The sequence below is a fragment of the Struthio camelus genome, chromosome 32 (genome assembly GCF_040807025.1).
Source record: "Struthio camelus isolate bStrCam1 chromosome 32, bStrCam1.hap1, whole genome shotgun sequence".
Lineage (NCBI taxonomy): Eukaryota > Metazoa > Chordata > Aves > Struthioniformes > Struthionidae > Struthio > Struthio camelus.
This window is the reverse complement of record NC_090973.1, coordinates 748,197-764,698: the sequence shown is the minus strand read 5'-3', so window position 1 is coordinate 764,698 and position 16,502 is coordinate 748,197. Positions and strand designations below refer to the sequence as shown.

General features: G+C 71.3%; 1 protein-coding gene across 1 annotated transcript; it reads left to right on the top strand.

Annotated features, from left to right (window-relative positions):
- Positions 1-1,933: 1,933 nt before the first annotated feature.
- Positions 1,934-9,879, top strand: MFAP4 (microfibril associated protein 4). Its single transcript, XM_068923336.1, has 6 exons — positions 1,934-2,005; positions 4,281-4,386; positions 6,181-6,341; positions 6,470-6,566; positions 7,765-7,947; positions 9,517-9,879. The coding sequence occupies exons 1-6, from the start codon at positions 2,000-2,002 to the stop codon at positions 9,762-9,764; spliced, it is 801 nt and encodes a 266-aa protein (XP_068779437.1). The 5' UTR covers positions 1,934-1,999; the 3' UTR covers positions 9,765-9,879.
- The last annotated feature ends 6,623 nt before the right edge of the window (positions 9,880-16,502 follow it).

Sequence of the window (16,502 nt, the reverse complement as noted above, 5' to 3'; positions counted from 1 at the left end):
GCCCCCAAGAGGGCCGAGTTAAGGCCGTTTTCCCCCCAAGAGGGCCGAGTTAAGGCCGTTTTCCCCCCAAAAGGGCCGAGTTAAGGCCGTTTTTGCCCCAGGAAAGGGCCGAGTTAAGGCCGTTTTCCCCCCAAAAGGGCCGAGTTAAGGCCATTTTTGCCCCAAAAGGGCCGAGTTAAGGCCGTTTTTCCCCCAAAAGGGCCGAGTTAAGGCCGTTTTTGCCCCAAAAAGGGCCGAGTTAAGGCCGTTTTTCCCCCAAAAGGGCCGAGTTAAGGCCGTTTTTGCCCCAAAAGGGCCGAGTTAAGGCCGTTTTTGCCCCAAAAAGGGCCGAGTTAAGGCCGTTTTCCCCCCAAAAGGGCCGAGTTAAGGCCGTTTTTGCCCCAAAAAGGGCCGAGTTAAGGCCGTTTTCCCCCCAAAAGGGCCGAGTTAAGGCCGTTTTTGCCCCAAAAAGGGCCGAGTTAAGGCCGTTTTCCCCCCAAAAGGGCCGAGTTAAGGCCGTTTTTGCCCCCAAAAGGGCCGAGTTAAGGCCGTTTTTCCCCCAAAAGGGCCGAGTTAAGGCCGTTTTTCCCCCAAAAGGGCCGAGTTAAGGCTGTTTTTGCCCCCAAAAGGGCAGAGTTAAGGCCGTTTCCCCCCCAGGCCGTCCCCGCCCTCGTTAACGGCACCAGCTAACGAAGGCGGACGGCGAAGTGGGGGTTAACCCGGCCCGGCGGCATCCGGCCAGGCTCCCCCCACCCCCCCCCGGCCAAGGGGCCCAGGCGTCCGGGCAGCCCTCAGACGGCGCCTCCGCCCCCCCCCCCTCCACCGCCCCCGCGTTGTTGTGGCGGCGCCGAGCGGCGTCCGTGCCAGGCCGGGGGGGTGTCTCTCTCGCACGGAGCCGGCGGCCCCTCGCACGCGCGCGTGCGCTCCCCCCCCTTCCCCTCGCACGCTCGCGCCCGGGGCCAACGCCTCGCACGGCCCCTCGCACGACTTGTGTCCCCTCGCACGCCCCACGGCCCCTCGCACGGCCCCTCGCACGACTTGTGTCCCCTCGCACGCCCCACAGCCCCTCGCACGACCTGTGTCCCCTCGCACGCCCCAAATCTCCTTGCACGTCCCCTCGCACGTCCTTATCCCCTCGCACGGCTCTTTGCAGGCCCCGCGTCCCCTTGCACGTCCCCTCGCACATCCCTTGTCCCCTCGCACGTCCCCTGTCCCCTCGCACGCCCCAAATCCCCTTGCACGTCCCCTTGCACACCACCTGTCCCCTTGCACACCCCAAATCTCCTTGCACGTCCCCTTGCACGCCACCTGTCCCCTTGCACACCCCAAATCTCCTTGCACGTCCCCTTGCACGCCACCTGTCCCCTTGCACACCCCACATCCCCTTGCACGTCCCCTCGCATGCCCCAAATGTCCCCTCGCACGCCCCAAATCTCCTTGCACGTCCCCTCACACGTTCCCTGTCCCCTTGCACGTCCCCTGTCCCCTCGCACACCCCAAATCTCCTTGCACGTCCCCTCACACGTCCCCTGTCCCCTTGCACGTCCCCTGTCCCCTCGCACGCCCCAAATCTCCTTGCACGTCCCCTCACACGTCCCCATGTCCCCTCGCACGCCCCAAATCTCCTTGCACGTCCCCTCGCACGCCCCACGTCCCCTCGCACGCCCCAAATCTCCTTGCACGTCCCCTCGCACGCCCCACGTCCCCTCGCACGCCCCAAATCTCCTTGCACGTCCCCTCGCACGCCCCACGTCCCCTCGCACGCCCCACATCTCCTTGCACGTCCCCTCGCACGCCCCACGTCCCCTCGCACGCCCCAAATCTCCTTGCACGTCCCCTCGCACGTCCCCTCGGCCGCCCCACGTCCCCCGGCCGCGTGCCAGCGCCGGTGCCCCCCCGTCCCGTCCCGTCCCGTCCCGGCGGCGGAGGAGGAGGAGGAGGAGGAGGAGGGGGGGGCCGGGGGGGCCGGGGGGGCCGGGCGAGGGGCCGGCGGAGGCGGGCGAGGAGCCGTGCGAGCGCCATGGAGGTACGGGCGCCCCGGGCCTCCCTCGCACGGGGACGGGACGGGGACAGGGACGGGACGGGGATGGGGACGGGGACGGGACAGGGACGGGGACGGGGACGGGGATGGGGATGGGGACAGGACGGGGATGGGGACAAGATGGGGACAGGGACGGGGACGGGGATGGGGACGGGGACAAGATGGGGACGGGGATGGGGACGGGGATGGGGACAAGTTGGGGACCCGCATGGGGACGGGGATGGGACAGGGATGGGGACAGGGACGGGGACGGGGACAAGATGGGGATGGGGACGGGGATGGGGACGGGGACAGGGACGGGGATGGGGACAAGATGGGGACGGGGACGGGCCAGGTCCCCTTGCACAGGGACCCGCACGGGGACGGGGACGGGGACGGGACGGGGACGGGGATGGGACAGGGATGGGGACGGGGACAAGATGGGGACGGGGACGGGGACGGGGACGGGGACAAGATGGGGACGGGGACAAGATGGGGACGGGGACGGGACAGGGATGGGGACAGGGATGGGGACAGGGACAAGATGGGGACGGGGACGGGGATGGGGACGGGGACGGGGACGGGGATGGGGACGGGGACAAGATGGGGATGGGGACGGGGACGGGGACGGGGACAAGATGGGGACGGGGACGGGGACGGGGACGGGACAGGGATGGGGACAGGGATGGGGACAGGGACAAGATGGGGACGGGGACGGGGATGGGGACGGGGACAGGGACGGGGATGGGGACGGGGACAAGATGGGGATGGGGACGGGGACGGGGACGGGGACAAGATGGGGATGGGGACGGGGACAAGATGGGGACGGGGACGGGGACAAGATGGGGACGGGGACGAGGACGGGGACGGGGACAAGATGGGGACGGGGACGGGGACGGGGACAGGGATGGGGACGGGGACAAGATGGGGACGGGGACGGGGACAGGACGGGGATGGGGACAAGATGGGGACCCGCACGGGGACGGGGATGGGATGGGGACGGGGATGGGACAGGGATGGGGACGGGGACAAGATGGGGATGGGGACGGGGACGGGGACGGGGACGGGGACAAGATGGGGACGGGGACGGGGACGGGGACAAGATGGGGACGGGGACGGGGATGGGGACGGGGATGGGGACGGGGACGGGGATGGGGATGGGGACGGGGATGGGGACGGGCCGGGTCCCCTTGCACAGGGACCCGCACGGGGACGGGGACGGGGATGGGATGGGGACGGGGATGGGACAGGGATGGGGACGGGGACAAGATGGGGACGGGGACGGGGACGGGGACGGGGACGGGGACAGGGATGGGGACGGGGACAAGATGGGGACGGGGACGGGGACAGGACGGGGATGGGGACAAGATGGGGACCCGCACGGGGACGGGGATGGGATGGGGATGGGGACGGGGACAAGATGGGGATGGGGACGGGGACGGGGACGGGGACGGGGACAAGATGGGGACGGGGACGGGGACGGGGACGAGCCGGGTCCCCTCGCATGGGGACCAGCATGGGGACAGGACGGGGACGGGATGGGGACGGGTCCCCTTGCACCAGGACCAAACTGGGTCCCCTTGCACAAGGACCGATCCGGGTCCCCTCGCACGAGGACCAAACCAGGTCCCCTTGCACCAGGACCAAATCGGGTCCCCTCGCACGAGGCCCGATCCGGGTCCCCTTGCACGAGGACCAAACCGGGTCCCCTTGCACAAGGACCGATCTGGGTCCCCTCGCACGAGGACCGATCTGGGTCCCCTCGCACGAGGACTGATCCGGGTCCCCTCGCACGAGGACCGATCCGGGTCCCCTCGCACGAGGACCAAACCAGGTCCCCTTGCACCAGGACCAAATCGGGTCCCCTCTCACGAGGACCGATCCGGGTCCCCTCGCACGAGGACCGATCCGGGTCCCCTCGCACGCAGCCCGATCCAGGTCCCCTCGCACGAGGCCCGAGCCAGGTCCCCTCGCACGAGACCCGAGCTGGGTCCCCTTGCACCAGGACCAAACCAGGTCCCCTCGCACAAGGACCGATCCGGGTCCCCTCGCACGAGGACCAAACCAGGTCCCCTCGCACCAGGACCAAACCAGGTCCCCTCGCACGAGGACTGAGCCAGGTCCCCTTGCACAAGGACCAAACCGGGTCCCCTCGCACGAGGCCCAATCCGGGTCCCCTTGCACAAGGACCGATCCGGGTCCCCTCGCACGAGGACCGATCCAGGTCCCGTCGCACGAGGACCGATCATGGTGGCCTCGCACGGTGCCCGTGTCCCGCCAGGGCCCGTCCGTGTCCCCGCGGGGGACGGTGGCGTCGCTGCTGCTGCTGCTGCTGCTGCTGCTGGGCCGGGCGCCGGGGGGGGCCGGGCAGCCCATCCGCCCCCAGGGTGAGCGCACGGGGGCTCGCACGGGGGTCTGGGGGCACGGGGACCCGGGGGCACGGGGACCCAGGTACGGGGGCACGGGGGCACGGGGACCTGGGCACGGGGGCTCGCACGGGGGCTTGCACGGGGACAGGGGGACATGGGGACCTGGGCACAGTGGCTCGCACAGGGGCTTGCACGGGGACACGGGGACCTGGGGACCTGGGCACGGGGGCTCACACGGGGGCTCGCACGGGGACAGGGGGACACGGGGACCTGGGCACGGGGGCTCGCACGGGGGCTTGCACGGGGACAGGGGGACATGGGGACCTGGGCACAGTGGCTCGCACAGGGGCTTGCACGGGGACACGGGGACCTGGGGACCTGGGCACGGGGGCTCGCACGGGGGCTCGCACGGGGACAGGGGGACACGGGGACCTGGGCACGGGGGCTCGCACGGGGGCACGGGGACACGGGGACCTGGGCACGGGGGCTCGCACGGGGGCTTGGACATGAGGACACGGGGGCACGAGGACACGGGCACGGGGACGGGGACGCAGCGGCCCAGGGATGGGGCAGGAGGGGGCACGAGGATGCGCCGGGACATGGGGACACAGGGACACGGGGACGAGACACGAGGATGCACGAGGATGCACGAGGGGGCACGAGGATGCGCGGGGACACAGGGACAGGATGGGGACACGGGGACAGGTGGACGGGACATGGGGACGGGATGGGGACACGGGGATGGGACACGATGCACGAGGATGCACGAAGGGGCACGAGGATGCACGGGGACACAGGGACAGGATGGGGACATGGGGACAGGGGGACACGAGGGTGATGCACGAGGAGGCACAAGGACACACGAGGATGCACGAGGACGCACGGGGACACGAGGGTGATGCATGAGGATGCATGGTGACAGGAGGGTGATGCACAAGGATGCACAGGGACACGAGGGTGATGCACGAGGACGCACGAGGATGCACGAGGAGGCATGGGGACACAAGGGTGGGACACAAGGCTGATGCACGAGGACGCATGAGGACACACAAGGGTGCACGAGGACGCACGAGGATGCACGGGGGCACGAAGGTGATGCACGAGGGTGATGCACGAGGACGCACGAGGACGCGCGGGGACACGAGGGTGATGCACGAGGGCCACGTGGGGACACAAGGGTGACACACGAGGACACACAAGGCCGCACGGGGACACGAGGGTGATGCACGAGGACACACAAGGACGCGTGGGGGCATGAGGGTGATGCACGAGGGCCGTGTGGGCACACGAGGGTGATGCACGAGGACACACGAGGATGCACAGGGACACGAGGGTGAAACACGAGGATGCACAAGGACGCAGGGGGACACGAGGGTGATGCACGAGGATGCACGAGGGCCACAGGGGGACACGAGGGTGAGGCACGAGGACGCACGAGGGCCACACGGGGACACGAGGGTGGCACACGAGGACACACGAGGGCTGCACGGGGACACAAGGGTGACGCACGAGGACGCACGAGGACGCACGGGGACACGAGGGTGATGCACGAGGACGCACGAGGACACACGAGGATGCACAAGGACACGAGGGTGATGCACGAGGATGCACGAGGGCCACAGGGGGACACACGAGGGCCGCACGGGGACACGAGGGTGAAACACGAGGACGCACGAGGATGCACGAGGGCGCACGAGGACGCACGAGGACGCAGGGGGCCACGAGGGTGACGCACGAGGGCCGCGCGGGGACAGTCGGCGGTGGAGGAGGAGGGTACAGGCGGCGGGAGGGAGCCGACTGACGGCCGGGCAGGTCCGGGGACGACGTGCGAGGCGGAACGGCAGCCGCGCGACTGTCAGGACGTCTACGACCGGGGCGCCGAGACCGACGGCGTCTACCTCATCTACCCGGGCGGTCCGGGGCTGCCCGTGCCCGTCTACTGCGACATGAGCACCCAGGGACACGTCTGGACGGTACCCGTCACCCCTCAACCCCGTCCCACCTCTCGGTCCTCCTCCTCCATCCAACCCCCTCGCAGGCGACGGGATGGCGGAGGGGGCCCAGGCGTCCGGGCGGCTTGACGGCACCGGTGGCCTTGCAGGTCTTCCAGAAGCGTTTCAACGGCTCCGTCAGCTTCTTCCGCGGCTGGAACGACTATCGCTTCGGCTTCGGGCGGGCCGACGGCGAGTACTGGCTGGGTGAGGGGTTCCTCGGCGTCCCCCCCCGGTCCCACCCCCCGCCCCGGCCGCGTCCCCTCCGGCTGTCGGCAGCCTTCCAGCTGCCCATCTTCCCTGGTTCTTGGTGTCCTCCTCCATGTTCCTCCATGTTCCTCCATGTTCCTCCATGTTCCTCCATGTTCTCCACGTTCCTCCATGTTCCTCCTTCTCCTCCATGTTCCTCCATGTTCTCCATGTTCCTCCATGTTCCTCCTTCTCCTCCATGTTCTCCATGTTCTCCATGTTCCTCCTTCTCCTCCATGTCCTCCATGTTCTCCATGTTCCTCCATGTTCCTCCATGTCCTCCATGTTCTCCATCTTCCTCCATGTTCTCCATGTTCTCCGTGTTCTCCGTGTTCCTCCTTCTCCTCCATGTTCCTCCATGTTCCTCCATGTTCTCCATGTTCCTCCATGTTCCTCCATGTTCCTCCTTCTCCTCCATGTTCTTCATGTTCTCCGTGTTCCTCCTTCTCCTCCATATCCTCCATGTTCTCCATGTTCCTCCATGTTCCTCCATGTCCTCCATGTTCTCTATCTTCCTCCATGTCCTCCATGTTCCTCCTTCTCCTCCATGTCCCTCCATGTTCCTCCATGTTCTCCATGTTCTCCATGTTCCTCCTTCTCCTCCATGTTCCTCCATGTTCCTCCATGTTCCTCCTTCTCCTCCATGTTCTCCGTGTTCTCCGTGTTCTCCGTGTTCCTCCTTCTCCTCCATGTCCTCCATGTTCCTCCGTGTCCCTCCATGTTCTCCGTGTCCCTCCATGTCCTCTATGTCCCTCCATGTTCTCCATGTTCCTCCTTGTCCTGCATGTCCCTCCATGTCCTCCATGTCCTCCATGTCCCTCCGTGTCCCTCCTTGTCCTCTGTGTCCCTCCACGTTCTCCATGTCTGCCCGTGTCCCCCATGTCCCTCCATGTCTCTTCATGTCCCTCCATATTCTCCACACCCACCATGTCCTCCCAAGTCCTTGATGTCCTCCTCCATGTCCCCCATGTCCCTCCACGTCCCTCCATGTCCCTCCACATCCCTCCATGTCCCCCATGTCCCTCCATGACCCTCCATGTCCCACCATGTCCTCCCAAGTCCTCCTCCTTGTCCTCCTGGTTCCTCCGTGACCTTCCATGTCCCCCCACGTCCCCCCACGGCCGGCCCCGCACCGACCGCCGTCACCCCCCCCCAGGCCTGCAGCACCTGCACCTGCTGACGCTGCAGCAGCACTACGAGCTGCGCGTGGAGCTCGAGGACTTCGAGAACAACACGGCCGCCGCCACCTATGGCACCTTCGCCCTCTCGCCCAACGCCATCAGCGCCGAGGAGGACGGCTACACCCTGCACGTCGGGGGCTTCGTGGACGGCGGCGCCGGTGAGGCCGCGGGGACCGTGGGGTGACACGGGCCAGGGGCTGGCGAGGGATGGGGACATCTCCTAGGGTTGGGGACATCAGGGCAACCTGGTCCCCTGGGTGGGTGGTGGGAGCAGAAGTGGACAAGGCAGGTGGCAGGCAGCAGGTCGACCAAGTCCCCTGGGGCCATCAGGTCAACCTGGTGCCCTGGGGCCATCAGGGCAACCTGGTCTCCTGGGTCTGCAATGCAGCCCCAAGGGCAGCAGGTCAACCAGTCTCCTCGGGGCCAACAGGTCAACCCGCCGCCCCCCTGGGGAGAACAGGTCAACCTGGTCCTTGGGGTCAACAAGTCTTGGTTGTCCTGGCCGGGGGTTGGGGGGGGGGAAGGGGTTAACAGGTGAACCCGTATCCTGGGAGAAATAGGTCAGCCTGGGTCGCGGGGGACAACTGGACAACCCCAATGAGGGACAATGGGTCAACCCAGATTGGGGGGGGGGGCAACCTGTCAGCATGGGGTGGAGGAATCCTATCAGGGATCACCCAGCCCGACCCATTGCCCATGTGGGATCCCCCTAGTCTGACCCACCCCCCCCATATGGGAACCCCCCCCCCAAGCCCTACCCATAACTCATGTCCCATGAGTGAGAGGAGGACAGCAGGTCAACCCGACCCCGGCCCAGTGAGGCAACAGACCACCATTGGGGGCAGCAGGTCAACCCAATCCCAGCGAGCAATGCGTCTTGTTTGAAGGGGCTACAGGTCAAACCTCGTAGGGGACAGCAGGTCAACCCAGTCCCTATGGGCCATGCGTAAGCCTTACTCGGGAAGGCAACAGGTCAACCAGACCCCCGCGGGCGATGCCTAACTCCTGCCTGAAGGGGCAACAGGTTAAACCCCCCCCCCGCCGATGAGGCCAGCAGGTCAACCGGGTTCCAGTGGGCAACGCGTCCTACCTGGAGGGGAAATGGGTCAAAACCCCCAGCATGAGGCCAGCAGGTCAACCTGGTTCCAGTGGGCAACGCGTCCTACCTGGAGGGGAAATGGGTCAAAACCCCCAGCATGAGGCCAGCAGGTCAACCTGGTCCCAGTGGGCAACGCGTCCTACCTGGAGGGGAAATGGGTCAAAACCCCCAGCATGAGGCCAGCAGGTCAACCTGGTCCCAGTGGGCAATGCGTCCCACCTGGAGGGGCAACAGGTCAAAACCCCCACCATGAGGCCAGCAGGTCAACCTGGTTCCAATGGGCAACGCGTCCTACCTGGAGGGGAAATAGGTCAAAACCCCCACCATGAGGCCAGCAGGTCAACCTGGTCCCAGTGGGCAATGCCTCCCACCTGGAGGGGCAACAGGTCAAAACCCCCACCATGAGGCCAGCAGGTCAACCTGGTTCCAATGGGCAACGCGTCCTACCTGGAGGGGAAATAGGTCAAAACCCCCAGCATGAGGCCAGCAGGTCAACCTGGTCCCAGTGGGCAATGCCTCCTACCTGGAGAGGCAACAGGTCAACCTCCGCAATGGGGCCAGCAGGTCAACCCAGGACCCCCCCCAATACGGGGACGACCCCCCCCCCCAAAAAAACTCCTTTCGCCAGGCGACTCGCTGAGCTACCACAACGGCCAGAAGTTCTCCACCTTCGACCGCGACCAGGACCTGTACGTGCAGAACTGCGCCGCCCTCTCCTCGGGCGCCTGGTGGTTCAAGAGCTGCCACTTCTCCAACCTCAACGGCTTCTACCTGGGCGGCGCGCACCTCTCCTACGCCAACGGCCTCAACTGGGCCGCCTGGAAGGGCTTCTACTACTCGCTCCGCAAGAGCGAGATGAAGATCCGCCGCCTCTGAGGCGGCCGCCGGTTCCCCCCCCGCCGCCCCGGCCCCGTGTGTCCCCCCCGCCGCCCGCCGCCGCCTTGCAATAAATGGCGCCTCCCTCCGCCGCCTCGGCCGTGCACAACCTCGTACGAGCCGCCCGAGAAGCTCCTCTGCCGCGGCGGGGGGGGGGGCTGCAGGGAAGGGGAGGGGTGAGGAGGGGGCAGGGCTTGCATCCAAGCCCCGCCCCCCAACCCCACACACACCACGTGCATATGGCGTCCTCGCGGGGCCCAGGCGTCCGGGCGGCCTCGACGCCCTCCCCTCCCTCCAACACCCTGGTGGGGCCCAGGCGTCCGGGCGGCCTCGACGCCCTCCCCTCCCTCCAACACCCTGCTGGGGCCCAGGCGTCCGGGCGGCCTCGACGCCCTCCCCTCCCCCCAACACCCTGGCGGGGCCCAGGCGTCCGGGCGGCCTCGACGCCCTCCCCTCCCCCCAACACCCTGGCGGGGCCCAGGCGTCCGGGCGGCCTCGACGCCCTCCCCTCCCTCCAACACCCTGGCGGGGCCCAGGCGTCCGGGCGGCCTCGACGCCCTTCCATTCCGCCCAACACCCTGGTGGGGCCCAGGCGTCCGGGCGGCCTCGACGCCCTCCCCTCCCCCCAACACCCTGGTGGGGCCCAGGCGTCCGGGCGGCCTCGACGCCCTCCCCTCCCCCCAACACCCTGTCGGGGCCCAGGCGTCCGGGCGGCCTCGACGCCCTCCCCTCACCCCAACACCCTGGTGGGGCCCAGGCGTCCGGGCGGCCTCGACGCCCTCCCCTCCCCCCAACACCCTGGTGGGGCCCAGGCGTCCGGGCGGCCTCGACGCCCTCCCCTCCCTCCAACACCCTGGTGGGGCCCAGGCGTCCGGGCGGCCTCGACGCCCTCCCCTCCCCCCAACACCCTGGCGGGGCCCAGGCGTCCGGGCGGCCTCGACGCCCTCCCCTCACCCCAACACCCTGGTGGGGCCCAGGCGTCCGGGCGGCCTCGACGCCCTCCCCTCCCTCCAACACCCTGGTGGGGCCCAGGCGTCCGGGCGGCCTCGACGCCCTCCCCTCCCTCCAACACCCTGGCGGGGCCCAGGCGTCCGGGCGGCCTCGACGCCCTCCCCTCCCCCCAACACCCTGGCGGGGCCCAGGCGTCCGGGCGGTCTCGACGCCCTCCCCTCCCCCCAACACCCTGGCGGGGCCCAGGCGTCCGGGCGGCCTCGACGCCCTCCCCTCCCTCCGACACCCTGGCGGGGCCCAGGCGTCCGGGCGGCCTCGACGCCCTCCCCTCCCCCCAACACCCTGCTGGGGCCCAGGCGTCCGGGTGGCCTCGACGCCCTCCCCTCCCTCCAACACCCTGCTGGGGCCCAGGCGTCCGGGCGGCCTCGACGCCCTCCCCTCCCTCCAACACCCTGGTGGGGCCCAGGCGTCCGGGCGGCCTTGACGCCCTCCCCTCCCCCCAACACCCTGGCGGGGCCCAGGCGTCCGGGCGGCCTCGACGCCCTCCCCTCCCCCCAACACCCTGGCGGGGCCCAGGCGTCCGGGCGGCCTCGACGCCCTCCCCTCCCTCCAACACCCTGCTGGGGCCCAGGCGTCCGGGCGGCCTCGACGCCCTCCCCTCCCCCCAACACCCTGGCGGGGCCCAGGCGTCCGGGCGGCCTCGACGCCCTCCCCTCCCCCCAACACCCTGGCGGGGCCCAGGCGTCCGGGCGGCCTCGACGCCCTCCCCTCCCCCCAACACCCTGGTGGGGCCCAGGCGTCCGGGCGGCCTCGACGCCCTCCCCTCCCTCCAACACCCTGGTGGGGCCCAGGCGTCCGGGCGGCCTCGACGCCCTCCCCTCCCTCCAACACCCTGGCGGGGCCCAGGCGTCCGGGCGGCCTCGACGCCCTCCCCTCCCCCCAACACCCTGGCGGGGCCCAGGCGTCCGGGCGGTCTCGACGCCCTCCCCTCCCCCCAACACCCTGGCGGGGCCCAGGCGTCCGGGCGGCCTCGACGCCCTCCCCTCCCTCCGACACCCTGGCGGGGCCCAGGCGTCCGGGCGGCCTCGACGCCCTCCCCTCCCCCCAACACCCTGCTGGGGCCCAGGCGTCCGGGTGGCCTCGACGCCCTCCCCTCCCTCCAACACCCTGCTGGGGCCCAGGCGTCCGGGCGGCCTCGACGCCCTCCCCTCCCTCCAACACCCTGGTGGGGCCCAGGCGTCCGGGCGGCCTTGACGCCCTCCCCTCCCCCCAACACCCTGGCGGGGCCCAGGCGTCCGGGCGGCCTCGACGCCCTCCCCTCCCCCCAACACCCTGGCGGGGCCCAGGCGTCCGGGCGGCCTCGACGCCCTCCCCTCCCTCCAACACCCTGCTGGGGCCCAGGCGTCCGGGCGGCCTCGACGCCCTCCCCTCCCCCCAACACCCTGGCGGGGCCCAGGCGTCCGGGCGGCCTCGACGCCCTCCCCTCCCCCCAACACCCTGGCGGGGCCCAGGCGTCCGGGCGGCCTCGACGCCCTCCCCTCCCCCCAACACCCTGGCGGGGCCCAGGCGTCCGGGCGGCCTCGACGCCCTCCCCTCCCTCCGACACCCTGGCGGGGCCCAGGCGTCCGGGCGGCCTCGACGCCCTCCCCTCCCTCCGACACCCTGGCGGGGCCCAGGCGTCCGGGCGGCCTCGACGCCCTCCCCTCCCCCCAACACCCTGGTGGGGCCCAGGCGTCCGGGTGGCCTCGACGCCCTCCCCTCCCTCCAACACCCTGCTGGGGCCCAGGCGTCCGGGCGGCCTCGACGCCCTCCCCTCCCTCCAACACCCTGGCGGGGCCCAGGCGTCCGGGCGGCCTCGACGCCCTCCCCTCCCTCCAACACCCTGGCGGGGCCCAGGCGTCCGGGCGGCCTCGACGCCCTCCCCTCCCTCCAACACCCTGCTGGGGCCCAGGCGTCCGGGCGGCCTGACGCCCTCCCCTCCCTCCAACACCCTGCTGGGGCCCAGGCGTCCGGGTGGCCTCGACGCCCTCCCCTCCCCCCAACACCCTGGCGGGGCCCAGGCGTCCGGGCGGCCTGACGCCCTCCCCTCCCCCCAACACCCTGGTGGGGCCCAGGCGTCCGGGCGGCCTCGACGCCCTCCCCTCCCCCAACACCCTGGCGGGGCCCAGGCGTCCGGGCGGCCTCGACGCCCTCCCCTCCCCCCAACACCCTGGCGGGGCCCAGGCGTCCGGGCGGCCTCGACGCCCTCCCCTCCCTCCAACACCCTGGCGGGGCCCAGGCGTCCGGGCGGCCTCGACGCCCTCCCCTCCCTCCAACACCCTGGCGGGGCCCAGGCGTCCGGGCGGCCTCGACGCCCTCCCCTCCCTCCAACACCCTGCTGGGGCCCAGGCGTCCGGGCGGCCTGACGCCCTCCCCTCCCTCCAACACCCTGCTGGGGCCCAGGCGTCCGGGTGGCCTCGACGCCCTCCCCTCCCCCCAACACCCTGGCGGGGCCCAGGCGTCCGGGCGGCCTGACGCCCTCCCCTCCCCCCAACACCCTGGTGGGGCCCAGGCGTCCGGGCGGCCTCGACGCCCTCCCCTCCCCCCAACACCCTGGCGGGGCCCAGGCGTCCGGGCGGCCTCGACGCCCTCCCCTCCCCCCAACACCCTGGCGGGGCCCAGGCGTCCGGGCGGCCTCGACGCCCTCCCCTCCCCCCAACACCCTGGCGGGGCCCAGGCGTCCGGGCGGCCTCGACGCCCTCCCCTCCCCCCAACACCCTGGTGGGGCCCAGGCGTCCGGGCGGCCTCGACGCCCTCCCCCCCGCCCAACACCCTGGTGGGGCCCAGGCGTCCGGGCGGCCTCGACGCCCTCCCCTCCCCCCAACACCCTGCTGGGGCCCAGGCGTCCGGGCGGCCTTGACGCCCTCCCCTCCCTCCAACACCCTGGTGGGGCCCAGGCGTCCGGGCGGCCCAACTCCCCCTGCAGCCCCCCCATCCGCTCGAGGGGCCCAGGCGTCCGGGCAGGCGGCCCGCACCGGGCAGGCAAGAGGAGCCCAGGCGTCCGGGCAGCTGTTGTGCCTGGCCGGGGCCCAGCGCTGACGGCGCGGGATGAGCTCAGCGCTGGAGCCCGGCCGGCTCGCACGGGCGTGCGACGCACGAGCGGCGCCCGGCGCGAGCGTGCGAGGCTCCGGGCGCCAGCGCTGCCTGGAGTGAGCGTGCGACGCACGAGTACCGCGTTGCACACGCACACCCCCCCCCCCGCCCCCGTGCCCGTCGCACACCCGCGCCGCGTTGCACAGCCCCGTTCGCACCCGTGCAAGCTGCGTGCACGCCCCCCCCCCGCCCCCCCCACACAGAGCACGCTGCAACCCCCATTGCACCCCCCATTGCCCCCATTGCCCCCCCATTGCCCCCCATTGCACCCCCCATTGCCCCCTGTTGCACCCCCATTGCCCCCCATTGCACCCCCCATTGCCCCCTGTTGCACCCCCATTGCCCCCCCATTGCACCCCCATTGCACCCCCATTGTCCCCCATTGCCCCCCACTGCCCCCCATTGCACCCCCTATTCCCCCCAATTGCCCCCCCATTGCACCCCCCATTGCCCAATTGCACCCCCACTGCCCACCATTGCACCCCATTGTCCCCCCATTGCACCCCCCATTGCACCCCCCATTGCACCCCCATTGCACCCCCCACTGCCCCCATTGCCCCCCATTGCCCCCATTGCACCCCATTGCACCCCATTGCACCCCCATTGCCCCCCCATTGCACCCCCATTGCCCCCCAATTGCACCCCCATTGTCCCCCATTACCCCCCACTGCCCCCCATTGCACCCCTATTCCCCCCCAATTGCCCCCCATTGCACCCCCCATTGCACCCCCCATTGCACCCCTATTCCCCCCCAATTGCCCCCCATTGCCCCCCCATTGCCCCCCCATTGCACCCCCATTGCCCCCCAATTGCACCCCCATTGTCCCCCATTACCCCCCACTGCCCCCCATTGCACCCCTATTCCCCCCCAATTGCCCCCCATTGCCCCCCCATTGCACCCCCCATTGCACCCCATTGCCCACCATTGCACCCCAATTGCACCCCCATTGCACCCCCATTGCACCCCCATTGCCCCCCATTGCACTCCCCACTGCCCCCCATTCCCCCCAATTGCCCCCCATTGCCCCCAATTGCCCCATTGCCCCCCATTGCCCCCAATTGCCCCATTGCACCCCCATTGCACCCCCCATTGCCCCCCAATTGCACCCCTCAGTGCCCCCCAATTGCACCCCCACTGCCCCCCATTGCCCCCCATTGCACCCCACTGCCCCCCCATTGCACCCCACTGCCCCCCATTGCACCCCCCCATTCCCCCCCAATTGCCCCCCCATTGCACCCCCCATTCCCCCCCATTGCCCCCCCACTTCCCCCCACTGCCCCCCCGCCCCCCCCGCCCGCTGCCCGCCCGGCCCCGCCGCTTCCCAGCAGGGGGCGGCCCCGCACCCCAAAGACCACGCCCCCCCTCCACCAAGCCACGCCCCAACCCCTCTAGGCCACGCCCCCCGCCCCCCACCGCGGGATGCGGGGAGGGGGCGTGGCCTGGGGCGGGGCGGAGCCTGCGGAGCGAGGGGGGCGGGGCCTGGGGGCGCCGTAGCCGGGGGGGGGGGAGATTGGGGGGGGGGGGAGCGGAGCCGCCTCCATCGCCGCCGCCGCCGCCGCCGCCCGGGTAGGACCGAGACCCCCCCCCGACCCCCCCCAAATCCCCCGAAACCGCCCCAAAACAGCCCCCCCCCCCCGGCACCGGCTGCCCCCCCCCCCTCCCCGCACGCCTGGGCCCCCCCGCGGGCGGCGGCGGCCGCAGCCACCGCCCCGAGCCCCGAAACGGCCCCCGGACCCCCCCCAAAATCCCCCCCCCGGGGTCCCCACAACCCCCCTCGGGACCCCCCCGCATCCCCCTCTGCGTCCCCGCATCCCCCCCCTCGGGACCCCCCCGCATCCCCCCCCCGGGGTCCCCACAACCCCCCCTCGGGACCCCTCCCGCATCCCCCCCGGACCCCCCCAAATCCCCCCCCGGACCCCCCCCACATCCCCCTCTGCGTCCCCGCATCCCCCCCCTCGGGACCCCCCCCGCATCCCCCCCGGACCCCCCCACATCCCCCCCAGGGGCCCCCGCATCCCCCCCCGGACCCCCCCAAATCCCCCCCCGGACCCCCCCCGCATCCCACCCCCGGGGTCCCCACAACCCCCCCTCGGGACCCCCTCGCATCCCCCCCGGACCCCCCCAAATCCCCCCTCGGGGCCCCCCCGCATCCCCCTCTGCGTCCCCGCATCCCCCCCCTCGGGGCTCCCCCCGCATCCCCCCCCGGACCCCCCCAAATCCCCCCCCCGGGGTCCCCACAACCCCCCGGGACCCCCCCGCATCCCCACCCGGACCCCCCACATCCCCCCCCCGGGGTCCCCACAACCCCCCTCCGGGACCCCCCCAAATCCCCCCCCGGACCCCCCCGCATCACCCCCCAAATCCCCCCCCGGACCCCCCCGGACCCCCTCCCGCATCCCCCCCCTCGGGACCCCTCCCGCATCCCCCCCTGGACCCCCCCAAATCCCCCCCGAACCCCCCCCACATCCCCCTCTGCGTCCCCGAATCTCCCCCTCGGGACCCCCCCGCATCCCCCCCCCGGACCCCCCCCGCATCCCCCCCCTCGGGACCCCTCCCGCATCCCCCCCCCGGACCCCCCCCAAATCCCCCCCCCGGACCCCCCCCACATCCCCCTCTGCGTCCCCGCATCCCCCCCCCCGGACCCCCCCCGCATC

Coding starts and splice junctions, on each gene's coding strand:
- MFAP4 (XM_068923336.1), top strand. Junction 4,387..6,180: donor GCAGCCCATCCGCCCCCAGG/GTGAGCGCACGG, acceptor ACGGCCGGGCAG/GTCCGGGGACGACGTGCGAG. Junction 7,948..9,516: donor CTTCGTGGACGGCGGCGCCG/GTGAGGCCGCGG, acceptor TCCTTTCGCCAG/GCGACTCGCTGAGCTACCAC.